Source organism: Adiantum capillus-veneris, chromosome 22 (genome assembly GCF_014529385.1).
Source record: "Adiantum capillus-veneris isolate H3 chromosome 22, ASM1452938v2, whole genome shotgun sequence".
In the NCBI taxonomy this organism is placed as follows: Eukaryota; Viridiplantae; Streptophyta; class Polypodiopsida; order Polypodiales; family Pteridaceae; genus Adiantum; species Adiantum capillus-veneris.
The window spans coordinates 119892702-119919056 of record NC_140952.1 but is presented as its reverse complement, the minus strand read 5'-3'; the positions used below and the strand labels follow the sequence as shown (position 1 = coordinate 119919056).

General features: G+C 43.3%; 1 protein-coding gene across 1 annotated transcript; it reads right to left on the bottom strand.

Moving 5' to 3' along the window:
- On the bottom strand, positions 1-24574 carry LOC147430114 (tetraspanin-8-like). The gene is made up of 2 exons (XM_086495447.1): positions 24071-24574; positions 1-258 (listed from the first exon to the last, which is right to left on the bottom strand). Exons 1-2 carry the CDS (start codon positions 24572-24574, stop codon positions 1-3), a joined length of 762 nt encoding a protein of 253 aa, XP_086351573.1.
- Between the last annotated feature and the right edge of the window lie 1781 nt (positions 24575-26355).

Here is a 26355-nt window from a genome sequence, read left to right as displayed (position 1 = left end):
TCAAAGGGCTTGGCAACCAATTATGTAAATAACAAGTAGAACAACAGCAATGGCAGCAGAACTGATTGCAATCTTTTTCCAATTGACACTGATGGATTGAAGAAAACCGGCAGGGCAAGAGTTGCAATCAAAGCATCGTAGATCTGGATAATTGTCAAAAGTGTTGCAATCTGCATCTGCACTGGGATGTGTAGGACTTGTATACACTACTCCTGAAGAGGAAAAGCCGCATGCCTCTGGAGGTATACAACACCCGTTCTGCACAAAACATCTCCTATCTCTTTAGCCATCTCTCTCTCTCTCTCTCTCTCTCTCTCTCTCTCTCTCTCTCTCTCTCTCTCTCTCTATATATATATATATATATATATATATATATATATATATATATATATATATATATATATATATATATATATATATATATATATATATATATATATATATATATATATATATATATACACATACACACACACACACATACATACATACATACAAACTACATTTGCAAGATTACAAACCTTGTGTTTCTACCTCTCATTATCTACACTTATGTTTATAGTTGTATGTTTTTATACACTTGAATATAATACTATTGTATTTGTTTTACTTTCATATACACACATACATATAAATATGTATACATATATATGTGGAGAGTCTTTACATATGGAAATTGATATGTACATGTAGTAATATGCACCTATAGGGTGCATGCATGCATGCATGCAAACGGGCGCATTCACGCACACACACACACACACACACACATCCTTGGCAAGCCAAGCAATGTCGACAATAAGTGTTATGTTAAGAGAGAAACATAGTAGGTGTCTAAAATTTTGAAATTGGACTTCATTGGAGAGAATCTAGAGAGATGCCTTGAGGGTTTTGGGTTCTGGAACAAAATGGGGGAGAGAGAGAGAGAGAGAGAGAGAGAGAGAGAGAGAGAGAGAGATGCAACGGATGGTTCTTTGGGAGGAGAAAATTAGGGAGAGACATGGCGGGTCTGAGGGCAGGGCTAGAGAGAGAGAGACAGAGAGAGAGAGAGAGAGAGAGAGGTGATCTACAGGAGTGCAATGGTGAAAACACACACACACACACACACACATAGAGAGAGAGAGAGACAAACGGTCTATCAAGGTGATGGAAGAGAAAGAGTGCGGGATGTTGTGTTTCTCAAATTTTTACATACAGAAAAAATGATATTGAAAAGAAAACTTTTCAAAAATCGAATAGAAAAAAGATCCCTTTTATTGATGAAAAATACACAGCTATAAAGTTTTATAAATAGTCCTTGAATGTGCACGATATATATGTTTTACATGTAGTGACTACTCCGAGCAAACAATTGTGCAATTTCTTTGCGATCACTATGCTGAAAATCGTACGTTTCTTTTGACTTAAAACATTATTTTCTGTTTCCTAGATCTTGACCTTGATAAGATATTAGAGTGGACTAGAGCTAAAGCATGGGTCCTCATTCGTGTGTGCATGGCTTTGTTTTGCATACCTGTTATGTGGTTTTGCAAAGAAGGGTTTTTGTACAACACAATGTGTGTAGGTTTTTAATCATACAAATTTATTACCTATCCTTATTAGAAAGGAAATAATAGTTCTTTAGTATTTTTTGTAGAGAAAGAGCTATACTGGACCAAGCTTTGTTGTGGCTGTGTCTCGAGTTGGCCATTTGGTGGCTGTGTTGAGAGCATTGTATCAAGCTACTTGCCTATGGTTCTACATACTTTGGTTACATCCCTAGTCCTATACAAAGTATAGGTGAGCTTGAGATTAGGACTTAGACAAAATGGTTGGCAATCAAGGACGAAATATTTGGTTTCCATGACATTTAGGAGAATCTACAGTAATGCATACGTGCTAGATGGTCCTTGAAAAAAGATGAACAAAAATAAGGAATTCTAGTTACCAAACATACGGAGCTAAGAACCATCCAAACATTAGAAGCTCAATAACGAGATATATTAATGCAATTAGAATAGATTACTATAATCTTAGTGTATAGTTTCATGAGAATGGATCATAATATAGAATTTAGATGCATCTTTTTTTTTTGGGCGCAAAACTCACAATTGTGAGTGATTGTATTATGGATTTGAGAATTCCAAGGCCACCTTGGACCAATGGTCAAGCGATACCTTTCCACTTTTCCCATTGCCATGATGCCATGCTTTAGTGTTGTTACTCCAAAATCGTTTAACTGGTTTGAAAAACTCCTTCTAGTTACATTTGGTTATTTTGAGAGGAGCGGGCTACTGAAGGCAATATAAGGAAGCATAAATAAATTGATCACTCTTATCCGACTCTAGAAGAGAAGAAACACATACTCCCACCTTCTCATTTTCCTCTGAATGTTCTCAAGGACCCACTAGAAACTTTGTTTGTGAGTAATTGTTGGAATTAGGGTTGCAGAGAAACACACACAGCTTGGAGAAGATGAAGGAAGCTCAAGGCACACAATAGAGAGAATGTTACTTAGTGTGCAATGGAAAGATAGTTAGCCCTAGAGTGATGGGCGTATATACAATGCACGGGGAAAAAAACCTCCTAAAGAGGGAAAAAATGTCCCGGCGGTCCTAGTGTGTTCACACACATCACTACCACATGTATATGGTAACAAATCCCCCCTGGAGTGATGCGGTGAACGAGAGCTGGCACATGAGTAAAGGGAAGTGCCATGCCCTGAGGACAGGATCAGTCCACAAAGGGGAGTAAGCCCAAAGCTTTGCGGAAAGCTTCAAGCTTCTCACGAGACAATGCCTTTGTGAAAAGATCTGCAAGGTTGTCCTGTGTTGGCACATAAGCCAAGCTGATCTCTCCTGCTGAGAGCCTCTCCCTGACATAGTGGTAATGCACCTCAATGTGCTTTGTGCGATCATGAAAAACTGGGTTCCTCGCAACTGCCAATGCGCTCTGACTGTCAGTGTAGATAGTGTTGGCAGTGTCCTGTCCAACACCCAAGTCAGCCATAAGGCGTCTGAGCCATACACACTCAACCGTAGTTATGAAGACTGCCCTGTACTCAGCCTCACAACTCGAAGTGGCCACAGTAGGTTGCTTCTTGCTCAACCATGATATACATGAACTGCCAAGCATGAAACAAAAACCACTTGTGGACACTCGCGTGTCAAAACAACCAGCCCAATCTGAGTCCGAAAAAGCATGTAAGTCTGGCAGCAATGATCCCCCCTTGGGATAAAACAAGCCAAGATGTAAAGTGCCACTAAGGTAGTGGAAAATCCTCTTGACAGCCTGCCAATGCTTAGACCCTGGGCTATGCATAAATCTGCTGATCTGCGAGACTGCAAACTGAATATCTGGCCTCGTGTTGCATACATAAATGAGGCAGCCAACAGGAGTTTGGTAAAGAGTGACATCAGCAAGATCGCCAGCATCATGTAGACTCAACTTCAAACGTGTTTCCATGGGAGTGGCAATAGGTTTGCAATCCTCAAGTCCAAACTTACATAGCAATGTCTCTATGTAACTTTTCTGACACAAGGCAATACCACCATCACACTGCTTAAACTGTATACCGAAGTAATGATGCAACAGCCCCAAATCTTTCATCTTTAAAGTAGCATTCAAATCAGCCTTAAATTCAGCAATATGTCTCTCATTTGGTCCAGTGATCAGCAAATCATCAACATAAAGAACCACAATGAGAAATACATCATCCTCACGCTTTACATACAATGTGCTTTCTGTTGGACTGTTACGAAAGCCTCGTTTAACCAAATGAGTGTCAGATTTCTCATACCAAGCACGAGGAGATTGCTTCAACCCATACAAAGACTTCTTACATTTGCACACTTTGTCCTCTTGTCCTTTTATGACAAAACCGCGAGGCTGCGTTACATAAACTTCCTCAAATATGTCACCATTCAAGAAAGCAGTAACAATGTCTGATTGATGTACATCCCAACCAAAATGAGCTGCCAATGCACATAGAAAACGCACAGTAGTCATACGACAAGTGGGAGCAAAAGTCTCTTCATAATCTATGCCTTTTTGTTGTGCATAACCCTTTGCAACAAGTCGAGCCTTATGGCGATCGATCTCACCATCCGGCTTGCGTTTCAACTTGTAAACCCACTTCGTACCAATGTCCTTTTTGCCAGGAGGCAAATCACATAAAGTCCATGTGTCATTCTCTATAAGTGCATCATATTCTGATTTCATGGCGGCAATCCAATTTTCTGAATTCTGTGCTTCATCAAAAGACAGAGGCTCCTCAACATCATGTAAACTAGACACAGCCAAAGCATAACAATCTGATGCATAAGATGCATGGCGAGAGCCTGAACGAGTACGACTAGATAAAGGTGCATCCAATTTACTGTCACGCAAAGTGTACACCAGCCATTTTGGCATACCTCTAGCCTGCTCATTTTCAGCCCTTTCCTCATCAAGTACATCATGTACATCTGCATCAGTAATAGGCTGTTCTAAAACATTTTCAGAAACCCCCATAGGCTGTACATTTTCCTCATTGGAACTTACATTCGTATTTCCACCACTGAAAGAGGCAACAAAGTGTCATAAATGTCCTGTGAGCTTACATTACTGTCTCTAGTACATGACAGCAAGGGCTGAACAGAGTCTTCCACAAACACTACATCCCGTGAAACCAGAATACGTTTTGTTTGCGGATGATACAACCTGTAACCTTTGCTTTCAGCACTATAACCAACAAAAATACATTTGACAGCCTTATCATCCAATTTTTTGCGCTGCACTTGTGGGACCAAAGCAACAGCCAAAAACACGCATGTGCTCAATAGAAGGTTTTCTATCATGCCATGCTTCATATGGAGTAATAGACTGCAAAGCTTTCATAGGACACCTGTTAAGTACATAAGTGGCACACATGATGGCCTCAAGCGAAAAAGAATGCGGCAAAGCTTGACTTTTGACCATACATCGTGCCATTTCCGTTAGTGACCTGTTTTTCCTCTCAGCAACACCATTTTGCTGAGGTGTATAAGGCACTCTACATTGGTTTTTTATCCCACGACTAGCCAGAAATGCATTAAATTCATGAGACATATACTCCCCCCCTCGATCGGAACGGAGGGTACCCATAGTACATTTTGAGACATTTTCAGCCATAGCCAAAAATTGTTTGAAGCACATAAAAACTTTGGACTTCGCTTTAAGCGGAAATACCCATGCATGCCTGGAGTAATCATCAATGAAAGTCACGAAGTACAGGTAATTGCCCAAGGACGGAGTTTGCATGGGCCCACAAACATCACTATGCACAAGCTGCAACCTGCATGTGGCCCTAACTGAACCATCCTTTGGAAACTTAGAACGCTGCATTTTACCCAGAATACAGCCTTCACAAACATGTTTGATAGGTGCTTCAAGAGGCGGCAAAGAAGCAACCATATTAGATTTCTGCAAACGCAGCAAACTGGCAAAATTCAGATGACCAAAACGTGCATGCCAAAGTTTTGCATCTGAAATAGCCCTTCAATCTGCAACATCATTTGCAAAATTTTGTCCACACTTGTCATACAAAGTGAGCTTATACAGCCCACGACACAAAAGTCCAGATGCAACAATTTCATCACCAAAACTGAGATCATGAACTGTACATCTGTCATCCACAAATTTGACTACAAGTCCAAGTCTAGCAAGTGCGGATACAGACAAGAGATTCTTCTTGATCCCAGGTACATAAAGTGCATCAACAAGTGTGAAGGAACTGCCATTAGCAGCAGTGAGCACAATCTTTCCAACTCCCTGAACTGGATAAGAGGCGTTGTTGGCACAAGTGACTGAATTCCCATGAGGGACAGACTCGAGAGAGGTAAACAATTCACGATGTGAGGTAATGTGCTTTGTAGCACCACTGTCGAAATACCACACATGTGAATCTGCAGCAACTGACAAGCATGCATCATGGACAGCAGGATTGTAAGTGCACTCTGCGCTAAAATCCCATTCTGCATCAACATCAGCATCACAATCTCCTTTCACAGAAGACTCAACAATGGCTGCATTTGTAGTGGAACCAGCATTTGTAGTGGAACCACCCTCTTTCTTCTTAGCCTCTTTGGCCTTCAACTTAGGACACGACTTGATCAAGTGATCATTGGCTTTACAATAATGGCAACGCATCTTCTTTTTGCCCTTATCACCAGAATTGCCAGACGAAGTGCTGCCAGCAGAAGCATTAGGAACAGAAGTTTTGCCACTCGCAGCAGAACCATAAGAAGTGGCTGCATTACTGTTACCACCCTTTCTTTGAGAAGCAATAAAAGCCTGTTCAACTGCACGCTGCCTAGTCCTGTTTTTTCTAGAAAGTGACTCTTGCAACAGCAATGTGCATAATGCATCAAACTTGACAACTTCAGGATTTCCTTGGGTCATGAGTCTCCAAGTACTAGCAAAAGTCTGGTAGGAATCTGGTAAGGCATCAAGAACAGTCTGCACAAGGGAACTGTCCGAAATGACTTCACCTGCAGAAATGAGTTGCTCATTGATATCCTTGACACTAGCAAGGAAAGTGTCCATATCATCTTCCTCATGCATAATCTTCGACTCTAGCTCTTTACGCAGCAAAGCAATTTTAGCCTCATTGCGGCTTGCATAAAGACCTGCTAGAATATCCCAAGCCTGTTTTGCAGATTTTGCTGAACGGATGTGAGGAATAATGGTGCGCTTCACAGACAACGCAATCAATGCATGAGCCTGCGCATCCTTAACATCCCAACGAGCTTGTTCTGCCGTAGGCAAAACAACTCTAACAGCTGCAATCCTTGCAGCAAGACCTGCAACATCCTCAACATCGCCTACATCTTCAGAACCAGGACGTACATCAATGCCCTGCACAATGTTCTAGACACCTTTTGACACAAGAACATGTTGCATCAGATAAGCCCACATAGGGTAGTTGTCCCCATCCAACCTGTCCTCAACAACAAACATCTTGAACACATCTGTGTTGTTGTTGTCAGCCATGGTAAATGCTCCACCTGATGTGAAAACTGCCCGAAAATAGGAGAAATGGAGCGGGAACAACTTGTGCTATATAGCACAAACCGTAGAAGACTATAAGGCACCTGTTATGCAGAAAACGGCACTGACAGAAAATCTGCACAAAATGACGAAATAGCCTGTGCAGTACTGCCTGTTGTGGAAACGGAGCTCACCCAAAATATTTTTCGACCTGCGAACGCTCGCCAAAGCTCACTGAAATCGGAGAAAGTGAGCAGGCGTGTGCTGGAGCAGCTGGCGACTAAGCCCGGGAGGACGTGACCTGCTCTGATACCAATTGTTGGAATTAGGGTTGCAGAGAAACACACACAGCTTGGAGAAGACGAAGGAAGCTCAAGGCACACAATAGAGAGAATGTTACTTAGTGTGCAATGGAAAGATAATTAGCCCTAGAGTGATGGGTGTATATACAATGCACGGGGGAAAAAACCTCCTAAAGAGGGAAAAAATGCCCCGGCGGTCCTAGTGTGTTCACACACATCACTACCACATGTATATGGTAACAGTAATGTCCACCCGTAAGGGGATCCCTAGATTCCTAAAAATCCTACCTTTAGACACAATCTCCCCTGACCAGACCAATAGTCAAATGAGTCATTCTTCGTCAGGGAGATCAATCTAGACTTCTCAATACTACACTTTGACCCAGAAGTCATACCAATTGAGAGGAGAAGGAAAAGGAAAAGGACAATTTCAATCTATATTTGAAGAAAAATAATGTAACAATCTGAAAACTCATGATATCCTGCATAATAATTTGAAAATGCAATGTCTACTACATCACTAGTAAGTCTAGGCTAGCAACAAGGAAGTATCTTATAATGTAAACATAGTATTTTTATTGTACAACACTTTTGCAGGGTGCCAAAAGTAGAGCAACGTGATCACACTGTGCAGAACAAGACTCAAGAGCAGAGATAGTAAGACACATAGTGCACCCATAGTAAGCATTTAAAAATATAAAATTCATAATTCTTTAGTAGTCTCCTTAAAAGATCATGAATTAGTTTAGCTACATGGGAAAACTACATGGAATCATATATCCAATTTTTGTTTGTTAAATTTAATGGTAGCATGTAGAAAATGTCATCATCTCAAGGATATTAAAAAATTTGACTAAAAAACTTCAAAAGCGACAGAAAGTAGAACACAAAAGGACAAGCCATTCAGCTCCACCTAGCCTTTGGATGTCAAGAAACACCATTGACATAGTTTGGACATTGTGGAGAAAGCTTTTAAAAAGGACAATGGAGGATGAGAAAGTAGAACACAAAAGGACAAGCCATTCAGCTCCACCTAGTCTCTTTGGATGTCAAGAAACACCATTGACATAGTTTGGACATTGTGGAGAAAGCTTTTAAAACGGACAATGGACATCCTTCAGTCATGTTACATGCCTTTTTTAATAGGTATATTTTATTAGGCTAGGTCGTGTGGATAGCTGATCCAGTTTGCTACTTGGAGTGTGCTCGATCACCTTCATTGTGTAAAAAGTTGTGCACTTAGAAGTCGTTTTGTGGCTTGCTTGGGCAATCGACTCGCTATTGAAACCGCTAACTATTCCTTATGCTACTCAAGAGCATTCTTCATCAGTTGACCACATTAAGAGAGCCCAACATTGGGCTTGCCAAAAACATTATTAGCAACTGAAGAAAATAAGGGCACACACAAAACTCTTCTAGTATTTAGGCCGATAATTACACTAAAGCGTGTTAAATTTTTTTGGTTCTCTTCAAGGCAAGCTCAAAATCTAGCCAAAAGTTTGCAATTTAAGCTAGTCACAAATACACTAAACCTTCAAAATCAAAATTTAGAGGAAAATCTCAAAATTTGTCACTAAAACTAAGTTTTTTTCAAGCACTACGACGTAGGAATGCTCAAATGAAGTCCACCATCCTATGCGTGACACCAAAAGTTTGCATGCTTTTCTTTTATTCGTTTAGACCAATTTCTTGAGATGACCGCCAACATGGTGTGATAGGGCCCATGTCACACACATCCACATGGATGTGTGCATTACTGTGTAACCCTAAAGCACAAAAGCTTCACAATTCCTTTCCACAAGAATAGTTTTACACTAATTTTGTCAAAATCTAGGCGGGATTTTTTCTTTTCCTATTGCTCTCAAGCAACATTTTTGAATCTCAAAGTGGCATGAGTATGTCTGCACAATTTGAAAAAAATCGTAAATTATATAGAATCTTCGAAGATGCGAGCACTCTCCAGGGCCATATGGCGTCAGGCAAGGGGTGAATATAGGAGTAGACAAGCCAGCCAAGACGCGATGATCAGACAAAGGCAAGCACCAAGGCCAGGTAGAGCATGAAGCACAGAGGTGGACAATGGGCAGGACATGTGCATGTATTTTTTTTGTATACACAAGGATCCGCCTGTGGTACAATGTGAAGCCATGGTTGGGATGGTTATCTACATTAATTTGTTGGTGTAAAGTGTGATCTTTGTCCTAAGGTGTGAGTCAAGGAGACGAGAGTGGATTTATCCCACATAGTGTGGAGAAAGACTGTAGAGCTACTTAAAGCTCATCTCTTGAATCAATAAACAACAAGTCATTTTGCACTACATGCTTGTCTATGGTGAGCTTGTGCTAAGCTAAGTCAATACTCAAGATTGTGTTTATGAGTCCAAGCTAATCAATCTTGGAACCTAATTCACTTGAGTGATAAGCTTGCTTACACACACTCACACACTTGCACCATGTTTCTCTTTCATCCACCATAGCTAGCTCGATCCAAATCCTAACATTTGGTATCAGAGCTATGGTGTGCTAGCTAGGATTTCCAATATGCATTAGTGTGTGTTTTAGCATCTCCATTAGATTGATTTGCACTTCATTATCACGGCCCATTAACATTCTTCATGATTAGTTGCATCTCACTAATTAGGCCTTAATCTAGTTATGTGTGGGCATGTCCTTGGCACACCCAAGAGGTCACTACCCTCCATGGCTAGGTAGACTTCATTAGGGAGAGAATTAGCATTAGATTGCATTCAATTTCCATCAAGAACTTGCATTTTACATTCAACGGCTGCTAGTTATTTTAGGTTAATTGGCATTTGCAATTAGTGTGTGTGCGTAGCCCGTCTCGAGAGCTATCCGGCGACTATTTGTTCGCTATAATCGGGTTTCTAATTTGTACCTAATTGTCCACTTAATTTTGCAAGACTAGTAGTTCCACTTGCTCTTTAGAATTTCTGTCTGCAGCAACTCAAGAGGTGTGTGTGTGTGTGTGTGTGTGTGTGTGTGTGTGTGTGTGTGTGTGTGTGTGTGAGGGAAGCATTCAATGCACAAAAGAATTTTTTTTTGGAGGAGTTTTCAAAAGTCTCATATTGCCTTGCACGTGGTGGGAACACCTTGCCTAAAGGGGCCTTTGACACTTTTTTTAAAGGGCGGCCACACTTAAAAAGGGCGCCCACTGGGCAGACTTCAACCGGCGATCAACTGCGCTGCAATTTTTTTTCGGGTCTGCGAACGGACGGCGCCGGCCAACTGTCCGTCCGACGACGTTGGTGCGCGCATGACTGTCCTCCGCCGATCGCTTTTCCTGCCCGCTGCCCGGCCTTGCCCGCGCCTGCCCGGCCTGACCCTGCCTACCCAATTGGCTGCCCGCCTGCCCGCCGACCCACAAAAGGCTCTTTTCTCGGTTCAATTAAGCGGGCCATCCCGCGGTCCCCCTTCACGCGTTGCCTCAAGGGCTCCAAACCCCACCCCTCTCAGGCCCCCCTTCCCGCACTGCTCCCGGCCTCGAGCCCCAAAAGACCTTCTCCCTCAAGGGGGCAGTCCCGTGAAAATACTACCTCAAGACCTCAAAGCTCCCAAGCTCAAGGCCTTGTTCCCATTGTATGGCCATCACTCTCAAGTCATTTCAACCCCCTCAAACCTCAAAGATTTTTCAAAGCTTCTACACCGCACTTCAAAGGCGGTCATCAAACAAAGCACCTTCAAGATTTTAAAAGGGAGCTCCACAGGTATCCAAATCCAATTTCAAAGGCTCATTCCAGTCATCAAAGAAGAACTCAAAGGTGTATGTGAAGGGTGACTTCACCTCAAGTGAAGAGGTACTTCACATTGAGAGAATTTTTTATTAAAGTGACATTAAAATTGAAATCTTGCAACCAAGAACAATTTTGCAAATTAAAAATTTCTATCGTCAATTGTGCACAGTGTAAAGAGGCAGACACTGGCTAGGAGAGTCTCCTAAGCTAAGACCCCTCTATTGGCACAAATGGGGGACAAGGGAATAGAGAAATTCAATGGGGAAGGATTTCAGACTTGGCAAACAAAATTAAGAGGCTACCTTATGAAAAAATGTTTGTGGTCTGTCATTAGCACTACCCTCGAGCAACAAGCCGAACCTGATGGAGTGCACACTAGGGCATTTACACTCATAGCAAGTGCACAAAATTTGGCCAAAGACGAACAAGCATTGGGAATTATCATCACTTCTTTGCATGATAACTATGTTCATTTCATAGATGAATGTAAGCATGCACATGAAGCTTGGCATGTCCTAGAAAGTAATTTTGGAGCTAGAGCCGAAAGAAGCAAAGTCAGTCTTAAAAGACAGCTTTACAAAGTAACCATGATTGAAGGGGAGGATATTGATAGCCTAGTTAACATGCTTAAGAGTATTGTCACGCAAGTTGAAGTACCAGAAGATGACAAAGTGGCCATACTTTTAAGTGCACTTCCACCTTCTTATGACCACTTAGTCAGAATTCTTGAAGAAAAAGAACCAACACCACCATTCCAAGATGTCATCAACTCAATCCAAGCAGAAGAAAGAAATAAAAGAGGTTCACTTACCCCATCAAGAGGATTTTTCATCGCAACATCGTCAAGCGGAAGATATTCACTATCAACATCGACAAACGGACGGAAGTGTTATGAATGTGGAAGAATGGGACACATAGCGAAAGATTGCTACACAAACAAACCTTGCAACAAATGTGGTAGGAAAGGACACCCTACTTCTCGGTGCTACTCAAATGGAGGCAGTAGCAGTGGAGAAAGCAGCAGTAGTAGAAGCAACAGCAGAAGCAACGAAGGCAAGAGACCTGACAATGGATCAGCTCACATAGTAGAAGACAAAAAGGACGAAGACGAAGGTAGCATTTGGGAAGATCCATTTTGAAGATGCAGACTCTCTACTTGTAGGGGAGGACTTTTTCCTGTGTGGATACCAGATTATCATCCTGTGTGGACATCACCATCCTTTGTGGATTGTTCTTGTGTGGATTTCACCATCCTGTGTGGATATCACCATCCTTTGTGGACTTTATTTTCCTGTGTGGATATCACCATCCTGTGTGGATTTTGTTAGCCTGTGTGGATCGTGAATCTTCAGTATCTTGTCTTAGTCCAAATCTCAAGGGGAGGATTGTAAAGTGTGAGCTTTGTCCTAAGGTGTGAGTCAAGGAGAGGAGAGTGGATTTATCCCACATAGTGTGGAGCAAAGTTGTGGAGCTACTTAAAGCTCATCTATTGAATCAATAAAGAACAACTCATTTTGAACTACATGCTTGTCTATGGTGAGCTTGTGCTAAGCTAAGTCAATACTCAAGATTGTGTTAATGAGTCCAAACTAATCAATTTTGGAACCTAATTCACTTGAGAGATAAGCTTGCTTACACACACTCACACACTTGCACCATGTTTCTCTTTCATCCACCATAGCCAGGACGATCCAAATCCTAACAATCGGCTCCTAAGTTCAAGTCTTGGTAATGAAGAGAGATTTTGCTCCAATTAAAGGATCAATGAGAATCAAATGAATCTTAAAGGGATCTGTAAAAGAGTGTAAGTTGAGACATGCTTTTCTCAAACATTGCTCCCTCCTTCCTAGTGTTTGGGAAAATTCATTTTTCAACCATATGCTATTCCCTTTTATGGATTTTGCGAGAGGAAAATTTGAAAGATTAGCTATTTTTATACTAACATAGAGAGAGAGAGAGAGAGAGAGAGAGAGACCATATCTAATCATTATAGATTCTTGAGATTCCTTCCAGAATTAAGCACAGCACCACACATTTGGAAGCTTTAATTAGATTTGCAACTGCAAGATACATTGAGCTCAAGAACCTTGCAGTTCGAGACAACGTTTGCCGTGAGCCAGTCTGCGATGATTCTTGCCTGTATACTCGACGAACCCAGCATTATAAGAAAAGCGACCCTCCTTTCCCCAAGGCCCGGGCTCATGTCCTTTCCTCCTCGTGTTCTGCTGAGTCCATTCCTTCCTGCTGTCGAGCTGCACCATGCCCACTCATGAGTGCGCAATGCAGAGAGAGACACAGTAATCAACTCCCCCTCTTGCAAGCTCTGTGCGGCCCTAGAGTTCCCTGCCCTGCATGCAATGGCTCTCATTGCAGCTTGCTTCTCAGAGCAATCGCCCAGAGGCGAACATCTCTCTTCAAGAGTGCGGACCAAGATAACCTCAAATTATTTTTATATTGACAGCCAAAAGAAGAACCGAAGCTTCCCGGCAGAACCTCAGCCTGATGTCGTCTCCATTACTTTATCGAAGGTGCTATGACTCTGCCCTTCCCCTCAAAGGCATGGGAGCCGCTCCTTTGTCTGTGCCTTGTGCATGGCCACAAGAGCAGGCACAGTGAAGCAGACGTTGGCACACAACCCTGGGTCATGCACACTCGCATTCCTACTTCTACCCTGCGAGCTACACACGATTGCGAATACAACTCATTATGTTCTCCAATGACAGCACATAGAGAGAAAAAGACAACTTAGGAGAGAGATAGATAGAGAGAGAGAGAAACATGCACTGCCCTGCCCTTCCGTTGTCCACCCCGCTATGCTTGCCATGTGCTCCAACACAGTGATGAACTTTCTCCCACTCCGCACCTGCCTTTACCAGGATGACCTGTGGAAAAACCAGAGAGAGTTTGAACCTCCACTGCACCCTGGCCTAGAGAGAGAGAGAGAGAGAGAGAGAGACTCTGTCGCTGCAGACAAACCAAAAAGAGGGACCTCCTTAGTATCACCACAAGGTCGAGGAGTCGACTATCGAACGCATTGTAAAGAGCAAAAGATTTAATGCCTCAAGAACAGAGCCGGGCTCAGTCGTCTCTTATCAGTGATGATCCAGTGCCAGAAGAATCTCTCTCCCTCTCCTCCACGTGCCCCCCTCCACCTTCTTTACTCAAAATATTTCCTTTCCCTTCTCGTTTTCCACTTCATTTTGCAAAAAACTTTTTCTTTTTCCTTTTTTTTTTTTTTTTCAAGTGAAGTATCTTTGTTGATTCCCCTTAATGAGACATGCGTGCCAACCTACTCAAATCAATTTGATTGGCCTCCTCTCATCTATCCACACCTTAAGGGTTGCTTTTTATGTTGTTCTAACCAGTTTCGAAGAGCCAAGATATAGTAAAACCATTTTCAATAAAGAGTGAGTTCTATGTTTATTCCGTCATTTTGACGGGCATTGACATATGAATCGGTCCCTTAAATATTTTGGAGAGCGTCAAAGTTGAAAGGTGGGCAAATATCATGCAAAAATTAAAATTATTCCTATCCAGAGAGTCCTTGCTTTAGCAAATTAATTGGCATTGTTTGATTCCACCCATGAGTGTGTGGCCCACTGGCTTGCAGAATGCAAAGTTTCACGTCTGACAAAAGTGAAAATGTGAATTCAAAAGAGAGGGCAAACTGACTGAGAGAGAGAGAGAGAGAGAGAGAGAGAGAGGGGCTTGTGGTACCTAGCAACAACTACCCTTGCTCAAGGGTAAAAGCATGTATTGGTGGTACCCTTTTAAAAAGTGTGGACCGATAAACTTTTTGCAAAAAAACTCAAAATTATATTTTTAGATTCTACATGAAAAAATATATCCACTGATATATAACATGCTAGTTTATTTTACATGTAATACATGACGATCGGGCTTGTAAAGCGATACCAAAGGAGTGTCCAAGGCACCCCTTTTTGGTACCCACAATACATGCTTTGGCCCTCAAGGCTAGACCTTGACTACTCGAAAGAAGGAGAGAGAGAGAGAGAGGAAGAGAGGCTCAAAGATTGCAACTCACCTCAGCATCGCTCTGCTATGTAGTGCACTCTCCCCTCAACCTTGAAAATCCACTGCGCTTGATGAGAATGTGAACTGTAAGAGGCATTGCAATAAGAAGTCGAAGACAGCAAAGAAGCCGTTGCTTGCTCCTCTAGCCGAAACAAAAACTATAGCAGATTTCTTCTTAGCTTCAAACCGGAGCAAGGTTAGCAATTTAAATGCAAGATGAATTTGACATTAACTTATTAATTTGTGCCTCAGATTCCTTGGCAAGGAATCTGAGAAATTGGAGGTAAAACCGCCTACCCCCGTTGCTATCATCTGCTCTACACAGTGAGCCACCCTCTACTTTGTGCTCTGTTTCCCCCCTCTCAACCTTTTCCCTCCTTTGAGCCTCGGCTCTATGCTCTGTTTCCCCCCTTTGAGCCTTTTGGCAGAGAGAGAGAGAGAGAGAGAGAGCACGCCCTGGCTTCACCTATGCTCCCTGCGTTTGCCTCTGCTTGCTCGTCCCCTACACTGGCCTCCACTACCCTTGTTTGAAGCGTAGATGCACTGTTGTGCCCCACCTTGCAGACGGTTGCCCCGTCAGCGCTATGCCTTGCCCTGCTTTGTGGCGCAAAAGAGGATCACTACCTCCATGAGACAGAGGGTCCAACGGGAAAAGGAGACGTGCATCTTGGTTATTATCTTCTTTGTTGCCCATCTCCACAAATGCACTAGCATCACCCTCCGCAGGATAATGCCTCTATGCCCACTCTTGAACCCTTCACACTAAGAGATGCCACCATCCAAAAGAGCAAAAAAGAAAAATCCAGGTGGAAATGAGAGAGAGAGAGAGAGAGAGAGAGAGAGAGAGAGGAACTTTTCTATCTTTTTGATGAGGGTATCTCCCTAGATACCAAGAAAACCCCTCTAATGAACTCCTTCCCAAAATTTTGCACCACCTAAGGATAATTTCTATTAGTCTCCCAAAATCTTTTGGTTTATAAGGATGCAATAACAAATTTAGAGGCGGAGTTGTAACTTGTTTAGCATTAGACATTGCTTTACTACAATGTTGTCTACTGTTTCTTTTTTGGAAGTTCTATAACAACGATAAAATTCTTAGTCACACATGTCAAGATTCAACATTTGCTTGGTGATATTTAGGTGTAATCACTTTCATTTTGCGTGATCTATGCGTAGGATTTCTTGTAAGCAGAAGGCTTGGATTGTAATGTAGAGATTGTTCTACTGGTATAACAGGCTCCAAGACAAAGTTGATTTGTAAACTAGTGACATTGGCCATGTGTATGTCTAAAGCAGGCCATTGGGAGTAGGATATGTGTACACTTGGTTGTATCTTTGACCTTTTAACGTATGTGCCGATGTAGAAAACTTCTTGTATGTCCTCATAAGCCATTCTATTGAATGTATTTGGATGTCAATTAGCAACAAAATAAGTTGTAATTTATCACCCTACTCCAATTGCTTTTTCGTGGAAGCTTGGCAAGAAGCTACATTGTGCATAGCACTTTGAACTCCAACAAATACACGGGCATCTGAAAGGGTAGTAGGACTTAGCACGCATATAGAAGAAAGGCGAACTCTTGAAGGTCTAGTACAAAGGCTTAAGAGACCCATAGCTTGGTGTACACATAATGCACTTAGGTAGGAGATTATGGACGCGTGTTGGGTAGAATGATCACAAAACACATGCGAGGAAGTGGAAGGAGTGTGAAAGTTGCCAAGGAGAGCATGGTTATGGAAGTTGGTGCAAGCATTGGTTGCACTTTGTCGTGCTACTAGGTGGAGAACATGAAAGCGCTTGAAGTAACCGTTCTTGCATTGGACGTCACTAACTTAGGAGCTAGAGCAATAAGGGAGACATGTGGATTCCCATGGGTCCTCCCAATTTTTAACACAAGGAAACATGAATCCTTCAGTAACTCCCCAAATATTTTTTTTTGACAAGGCCCACATTTGTCATGGTGCACTAAGGCATAGCGACCTTGGGTAGGGTAAAAAATCCCCATTTTCACAAATGAAACTATAAAAATTTTGAAATTACAGTTAATGTACAAAGAAAACTATCAAATTTTCTAAAACTGACAAACCCATACACATATTATAGAGGGGGTCAAGTTGAGGGGGTTGGGCTAGTGCCATGGGGTCCGTAGATAGAGGGTTTTTCCCATATGGTTGCACGCAAGTGACATCCTCCCCTAAGTATAAGTCAATCCCCCGGGCTTTCAAGAAGAGGAGGGAATTGACCGCAACCATCTTGTCCACAAGATGGTTGTTACCGGGCAGGGATAACCCTTGTATTTTCCCCTCAGTAGAAACTTTTAGCATCGTTATCAAAGGATGCGACCCAATAGCAAAGAGAAGAGGGGCAAGGGGGCATCCTTGGTTGATCGATCTTTTGACTTCAAAAGAGCCCACAATTCTATCATTGAATAAGAGCTTAGATTGGCTAACCGCACCCAAAGTGTGTATAAGCTGATAGAGGCACATCCCAAAGCCCATGATTTCATGATTTTCAATAAAGGACCACACAATCCTATCATAAGCCTTGTTTAGATCTAGTTGAAGTGGAATACACTCCTTCTTCGTGAAGGTTGGGTACTCAATGCCAACCATTGCTATCAAGATATTGTCATATATTGACCTTCCTTTGATAAAATCGTGTTGATGAAAGGAGATGACTCTGTCAAGGAGGGTGGCCATTCTTAGAGCGACTGCCTTGGCAATGATTTTGTATTCCACTCACATCATAGTTATGGGACGCTAGTGCTTAAGCTGCGAGCACCTAACCTATTTTGGGATAGGCTTGATAAGCCCTCTTTTCACACTAAAATCCAAGGACCCCTTGACCAGAGCCTGGTTAGCCATACACATGACCTGGGCATTGAGGTCCTCCAGAACTCCCTGAAGAATTCAGTGGCTAGACCATCCCAACCAGGGGATTTCTCCTTGCGAAGAGCTTGTGATGAAAGCGAGCATTCATCTCTAGAGAAGGCCATCTCCAGACGATAGGCTTTAGGTTGGGAAACTTTCCTGTTGACACTCTCGAGCAAGGTCGCTCTGGCTTCATCCACTTCTTGAGAACAGGTCTCTGGTTGGCTGATGATTTGGCTAAGGTGATCGAGCATCATCCTAGCCATTACGCCTTGTTCTTGTGTAGCATTCTCATTCTCATCTGTGAGCGAGTGGACGGAGCCGTGGCTCTTCTTGATTTTTAGGGTCTGAAGAAATGAGCTTGATTAGCAGCCTCTGGCTGGAGGAAGGTCTCTCTGGATATGAGTCTTGCCCTCTTGGCCTCCTCGAGTTACTGCTCATCCAGGTTAGCTTTCACTTCCAGCCACCTTTTGTGTTCTTATTCGGAGACCAATTCAGAAGCTTTTATGGAATTCAACTAACAACCTCCTCTCCAAGATGCTTCCAATGCTCTTCCCGAGCCTTTTTCATCCAAAGCGTGAGGTTTTGATCGCTTTTTGAATACTTCGACCAAAGAGGTCCCAAGCTTTAGGTTTTTCAAGATTAACATCTTTATTGACTTTTCTCAAAGCTTTTTTGGTAAAACTTTTTAATAGAAGGTCCTTGAACAAGTGTGCCCAGTAACAAGAAGCTTCTTACTCCCATTGGGGGTCTACCTCTCCCCATTGGATTTCCTGAGTTCCGAGTGTAACGGTATATGGTTTGACATGCTCTTTGTTGGTAGGACCTTCATCTCAAGAAGCGACGGGATCCAATTAGCCTGGTGAGAGCAGTAGCACTTGTCAAGGTGGGAAGCCATGCGGGCATACAGTAGGGTCTATGTGAGAAATGGTCTTTGATGGAGCTAAGGGATGTGGGTCCCTGAAACAGCACGTTGGGCTTCACGTACACAAGCTGTAAGATGCATCTTATCAAATAAGGGAAATCCATGTGATTTTATCACTTGTTGTAGACTAATTTGTTTGCTAACACGGCATCTCTAGCTTCTCGACCTTATCTTACCTTTTCCATGGTAGAAATATCCATGTATCTTACCTTCTCCATGGTAGCCCTAATCAAGATGTCACTCCAAGGCATTGTCTCATGGAAACCCTTATCTTTCCTACTCAATGACTTATGTAGCACTTTTTGTTTGAAGGCATACATGCGCCTTCTCTCTACTCATATTCTCTACTAATTTTTCTTTCATGGTTGGCTATCATCAAAGGTTATACTTTGCAAGCATGAGAATGAGAGAGAGAGAGAGAGAGAGAGAGAGAGAGAGAGAGAGAGAGAGAGAGAGAGAGAGAATGTAAGCGGGGCCCAAGAATAAGTGCCAAGTCCAACCAAGGGCAAGAGCAATTGTGGCTCTCACTCACATTCTCACAAAGAATAAGGAGCTCTCACTCACATTCTCACATGATACTCATACAGTGAGATTTGGGAGCTCCACCCCACATCCTGTGTCGTGCTCTCTCTCTCTCTCCCCCCTTCGCACTCTGCGTACGCGCACCGCATCTCTGCGCACTCACAATTGGTATCAGAGCTGGTTTCATTCCCGAAATCGCGTCCACGCGCGCGTGCACTTTCAAGAGTGCAAACAGGGTTTCGACTTCGGCATCGGCAAATTCAGTTTTCCGAGAGCGTTTCTAGTAGGCAACCTGACGTTTTACCCCACTTTCGAAGCCATTCGAGCCATCAGAAACCTCATTCGAGCTACGGTTGAGGAGCTGCATTTTTCAGCCCTCTTTTGGCAGTTTATGCTTCGTTTTTGGGTCGAAACGGAGGTTTTTGGCATAGCTTTCACACCCGGACTCGGATACATGTGATCCAGGAGTCTACCTTGGGGTTTTGGCACGCTCCAGACGCACTCGTCATATCAGAATTTTAAAATTCTGAACGCTAAATTTTCGGCAGCAGCAGTTGTTTATTGTGTGTCGAGGATTCCACACATGGTTTGCTCTCAAATGTGAGAGTGATATTTGCTGCAAGTTTCCTCACAGGTGGGAGGATACAATGTATGCCTTATATGGTTTGATGCTCAGAGAGACTAATGTGATTGCATTTTGAGCTCGGCAATGTATACCTCGAGCATGTTTTTTGGCAGTCACAGGTAGAGCAGATATTTGTGTACTAGATTTGCAGGTGTTTGCAATGATGTATGCAAAGTGTGGAGATTGGTGCATGCATTTGGAGTGCGGTTTGATGCGCTTTGGTTGCTCATGGTTTTGAGTGTGCAGTCAGTTTGGTTACTGATTTTGTGGCCGTTTTACTGACAAAACTCTGGCGAAATTTTCCCAAGAGTTTTATGCACATTGTTGGTGCGATCAAGATTGCGATTGCTTATAGCACTCAAGATTTGTGTGCAGTGTTTTTCCTTTTGGGTGGTGCATTGTGAGCATGTTTTGCTCTGCTTTTTTGGTCTTGAGCTGTGTGTGCTCGGCCATTTGGAGCTTCCAGCTTTGACTCACGGCTACAAGTCGAGTCTAGTACTCCCACAGATGTTGCCATTTGCAGTTGAGGACATCTTCTGCAGTGTTTTGGCTTGCATACCGGTTTCGACACAGCAGGTGTCTTGAGCTTTTGCTTTGTGTATGCTTTTGTGGGATAATGGTTGGAGATTACTCGCCATAGTTTGTGATCGAGCTTGGCTCTCACATTGACAGGTTTTGTCAGCTTGGACACAGTTTGGTGTTCTTGTACCCACTCTCGTAGGAGTGAGGAGTTGTGTATGCTATGGTTATCTGGCACATTGGTCATTCATTGACACATTTTGGCAGCAATTTTTCACTCACATATGTATGTCATTTGTAGCGCCGTTGAGTGATACTCCGGCTAGAGCGGTTTGGCTCTGTGTATGACTTTGTGAGGTGATTCCGGACGAGTACATTCCCGGATTGGCCATTTGGGCATTTGTTGTTGTCTCCATTGCGATTTACTGTTGAGTTTTTGCTCCAGTTACAGAGGAGACTCTGCCGAAATTTTGCTAGATATGTATGCCTATTCTAGAGGCTAGTGCACTTGACCTCTCGGTCACCTTCTTTGCTTGAGACAGTGGTTTTCTCTCGAGTGGGAGAGTTTTGTTATCTCGAGCATTGTTTGCCATAGTGTTTGGCAGTTTGGATTGCGGCGTGTATTTGCATCCATATCTTTTGCCCACAGATTGTGGTTCTAGTGGGAGACCTTGTGTGTATTTTGTGCGTCGAGCTATTCCGCACTTGATTTTTTGGTTCTGTCTCAATTGTGTGGTTGCTGACAGTTTTTTTTGGATTGGTTTTACTGCTTTTTGGTTGTACAGGTTGCCAGACATGGCAGTATGTACGTCAGAGTTTGAGCTCTTTGTTACGAGATTTGATGGGTCAAATTTTGCATGGTGGAGCTCGCATATGCTTGATGCATTGACTTGTTTGGGCCAGGCATTGCCACTCCAGGGCAAGGATATGAGGCCAGAGTCCATGTCTGACAGTGCGTGGGAGGACTTGGATGCACTAGCGCGGTCGATGATTATGTTGAGCCTAGTAGAGTCAGTCTATTGCATAGTTATGCATGCACGTACAACTAGAGATTTATGGCAGTTGTTGTGTCAGAGATATGGCACCTCACAGTCCAGATATGCGCCTAGAGCGAGATGCAAGTCTCAGAGAAGGAGACTGCACACTTGTTGGCATTGTGGACACACAGGACACATTCAGAGGCGTTGTTTTCGCAGGATGCGACAGCGCAAACGTCAGTACAGGTTGGATGCTTCAGCTTTGACTACATTGGAGGCAGATGTTGTGTATGAAGCTACACACGACGGTGAGGTCATTCTTGCTTCCATGTTTACTCTTGAGGTTCTCATGTCATGCGATGGCACATTACCTTCGCAGTGGATGCTAGATATTGATGCTTCATTTCACGTCTCGCCAGTTTTGCGAGTACTTTTGCTCGTATGCTAGCGGTTTGCTTGGATATGTGCGCTTGACTGATGGTTCAATCCATGACATTGTTGGTGCAGGAGATGTTCGGATGTCATTGCAGAGTGGAGCAATGCTAGTGCTAAGGCATGTTCGCCATCTGCTGAGTTTGACTCGGAGTTTGGTCTCCATGAGTCAGTTGAGAGACGGTGGATGCCATGTTGTGCTAGATGAGCACGGTTTCAGTTTGCATCGTGGATAGCTTGTTTTAGCTAGAGGTGCTAGTGTTGATAGCACATGTCCGATGCATGTTAGTCGCGTGAGAGATGGCACTATCTCTATGACATTGTTGCAGCCATGTAGACAGCAGAGATGGGTTTCCTTTGCTAGTGGGTTGCATGCTGCCTTGCCTTTGTGTCAGCAGAGCAGTGAGACAGTTGTGTGTGTGCCTACTGAGGTTAGACAATTAGAGCAGGCAGGCTCTTGTGAGACACAGTAGGTTGTGCATCTGTCTTGTGGTGATGTTCACGCAGACAGTGGTATCTCTGGGGATGCACAACTTTGCCAGTCATCAGTTGAAATGACATCGATTGAGCCAGAGACCGATGCATTGTTCTATGATGCGTCTGATACGTTTGAGGGCGACAATGTCCTTTAGACAGCTGTGTGTGATTGCAATGGTGCTGATTTTTCGGTTTTGCAGTCATTCTCAGCGGACATGCCTTTGCCAGAGGATGCTGACATAGTGATGCATAGTCAGGTGGTTCCTGATGAGGATGCATATGGCACTGAGGTTGCTGACAGGGATAGGTTGGCACACATAGTGCATGTTTTGTCGGCTTTCGGGTCTCTCATGTCTGACGTTTTGGTTTCGAGACCTGATCTTGCTTATGCGGTTGGTGCATTTGTAGTGGGAGTTGTCAGTCGTGCGATGACTGACACTGGCATTGTGCATTGTGGAGCCATGCACGTTGTCACTCGATACCTGCATTAGGAGTGTCATCGTAGCTCTAGCCGTAGTGGTATGCATGTTGCATCTACACTAGAGCGGTTACAGAGTGAGCCAGTGGGCATAGGTTGAGAGTCGGCTTCTCTCACCTCTTGTATATACTAATTGTAGGCTAGTCTTCTCGCTACTTATCGGCACACAGCTTTTAGTGGGAGAATGTTAGGTAAAGACGGTGTGCCTCACCGTGCTTTGCCGTGTCTGACCGCCCACATTTATCTCCTTATTCTTTATACATACAAAGAATAAGGATCTCTCACTCACATTTTCACATGATACTCATACAGTGAGATTTGGGAGCTCCACCCCACATCCTGTGTCGTGCTCTCTCTCTCTCTCTCTCTCTCTCTCTCTCTCTCCCCTTCGCACTCTGCGCACGCGCACCGCATCAGGTTTTGAGGAAGGTGATCCTCGTCACTAAATGACACCTCCCCAGGGAGGTGGGATCAATGGCCCATAGTAGGCGTCAGGTGCAATCCGGGCCGTCAGATCGACATTTAAACTAGGTGTGAACTAAGCGTGAACTCGGAGATATGTGCACAACACCAAATTTGGTGTGAATTCGGTGTGAACTTGACGTGAACACGGTGTGAACTAGGTGTGAACTGGGGAGGGCCTGCACATCACACCAAATTTGGTGTGAACTAGGTGTAAACCTGTCCGCGATGCCGTGATCTATAAACTTATCCCACACACACCTTTCAACGAGTGCGCGTTAGCTTAGTGGTTAGAGTCAATTTTGTGGGGAAGAGGGTAGTGGATTCAAGTCCCGGATCCGAGAAAGTGAGAATCTTTTGCATTCCGTATGCAATCCAACGGTCACGATCACCTGGTGATCGTGAGTAATTGATCCCACCTCCAAATGAAGGTGTCAATTAGTGACGAGGGAAGGTGATGGGTTGTTTGAAGGGTGACATGGGAATGCATATCGAGTTTGGACCACCGTGGTTACTTGATTGCTGCAAGGTCAATGAGGACGCCACTTTTTGCAGCTTATGAGCCTTGAATGCTTGTATTGTTTATGTATAGCATGATGAAAGTCAAAGGAGTGCATTTATGCAATTGTTTTAATTGATGGCACATTCAACCCAGAGAGAGAGAGAGAGAGAGAGAGAGAGAGAGAGAGAGAGTGTAGTGAACTTACATATGTATCGGCGGCAAGGTACTGGACAGCCTTGGAGAGGAACTGCATTTCGGAGACGAGGTCGTAGAAGCACATTTTGGAGTCACGAAGGCAAGCGCGGATACGGGCCCAGCGAGCGGGGTCGTGCACGCGGGATTGAAGCCAGTCGGAGAAGTCGGCGATGCGGTACTGCTTGTATCCGATGTTGGACAGCGCCTTGGCCGTCGACTTGTGGGTCACCACGAACGTGAAGAGGGCGAACACAAGCAGGCCGCAGATGAGCACCAACATGAGCAGCAGGTAAAGGCGCAGCAGCAGGCCCACCTTGAAGAAGGCCGCGCATATCGCCATGAGCGAGACGACCACTATGCAGCAGCCAAACACCAGTATCGGCCTGTGCATGTACTGCAGGCACATCCCCGGATCCCTCGTCGCTAGCCATGCCCCAAACCCTGCTATCGCCCCCCCTAACACCGTCGTTACCACGTTTAGCACCACTAGTACTAGGTTGCTTATCCCTGCCATATTCTCTTTCAAAGTAGCAGTTACCAATGCCGCGCGCCCCCCCTTCCCCCCCCCGCCCCCCTTGAGGTGGACCGTGGATCAAATAACATCTAAACGCCAACTGAAGCTCTGTTCCCCTAGAACATAAAAAGTTTGGACTATTGAAACTCCAGAGGTTGTTCCTCTTATTTTTTGGCATGTTAAAAAATTCCCCAAGGAAGAAAGGAGTAGGAATACTTTTTATAGTCCCCCCCCCCCCCCCCCCCCCCCCCAAAAAAAAAAAAAAAAAAGATATGGGGAAATTTTCAAATAATCCAAAGCTTCCTTTGCAACTTCTAATTGCTATAGATGTCCCTCTATAACTCCATTACAAGAGCCTTGCCCTTTTAGGTTCTTCACTTCCTCCAGCTTGCACAGGTTAATGCTTTTTTCATGCATATATTGCAACATATGCTTACCGTGGTCTTGCCGCGCATTCATGGGTGCAACTTGCTATGAATGAAAAGTTAGGGTGGATAGACTAGTAAAACATTCATTGTGAGCATTAAAGTAAAGTAAGTAGGTCTCCACAATTTTGGAAAAATAAAAATCCCTTTAAAACATCTCCAATGCATAAGTGAAGCGTAAATCTGGGAAATGAAAAGTCTACCGGTAAAAGTGCAAAGTCAAAGTCAAAAGACTTTGCATGCTTATATGTAAAGAGGTGGTTAAGTGTCATGCTATGTGTGTATTAGTCTTCCTTTTCTTTACATTCCCCTTCAGTATTTCTTCTCTTTGGAATTCTTTGCACAATGTGTACTTGATTTATAATTTTTGAAGCCAGTATGTGATACCCATTTCAAAAAATAAATCCAATTAGAATCTCACAAGATGCTATTGTAAATGAAAAAAAAAACTCTCTCTTTCATTTTTGGTCCTCATTTTCATGCAGACAACTGCAGTTCTCTCTCTCTCTCTCTCTCTCTCTCTCTCTCTCTCTCTCTCTCTCTCTCCAGGCTTGCGATGACGGCTAATGAGAGATGGGGGAGTAGGGTGAGGTTGAGAGATTGGGGACAAAACTGGTGCAGAGCGGAGATGGGGTGAGCGAGGAGCAATTGGGAGGGTCAGGCAAGCGAGGATATTGCTCTTCAGCTGCATAAGGAGGCGGTGCTGAGGGAGGGAGGGAGGGAGGGGACGGGATCTTTGAACTGATAGAGTTTTTTAAAAGTAGAGCGAGTATGTCCCAACGGGATTGTTGAACTAATAGAGTTTTTTAACAGGGAAAATTACCAAAATATCCCTCTAATTTGAGGAAATTCCCAAAATACCCCTTAAATTTCAAAAATTCCCAAAATACCCCCGATATTTTGTCATAAATTCCCAAAATGCCCTTCAAATTTTCCAAAATTCCCAAAATACCCGTGGTTGTGAGAGTAAATTTCTCAAAGAATAATTTTTTTTGTAGGTCTTCACAAGAAGAGTGATTGTCTATCGTACAAGATGCTAAAACTACAATTTGAGTTGGTTACGTAGGCTTTGGAGATGAATTGCTTCATTATTTTTAGACATAATTGCCTTTTTTGCGATTGTAACTGGTGACAAATTACATGCTGAGCACTAAAAAACGGACCTCAATTGTCAAAAACGAATGAAGATTAGAAAATCTTGAACAATCCAACCAAAATAGATACAAGGGTATTTTGAGAATTTTTGAAATTTGAGGGTATTTTGGGAATTTCCTCAAGTATGTCTGCACGATTTGAAGCCATTAGAAGATGTAGTTTGAATTAGAGAAAGTAAATAGGCACTAATTACTCAATGCA

Excerpts from the sequence above, each read along its gene's own strand:
- LOC147430114 (XM_086495447.1), bottom strand. The coding sequence starts at position 24,574 with ATGGCAGGGATAAGCAACCTAGTACTAGTGGTGCTAAACGTGGTAACG. Across the intron at positions 259-24,070 it reads ACCTTGCCGCCGATACATAT|AACGGGTGTTGTATACCTCC; the intron begins GTAAGTTCACTA and ends TGTTTTGTGCAG.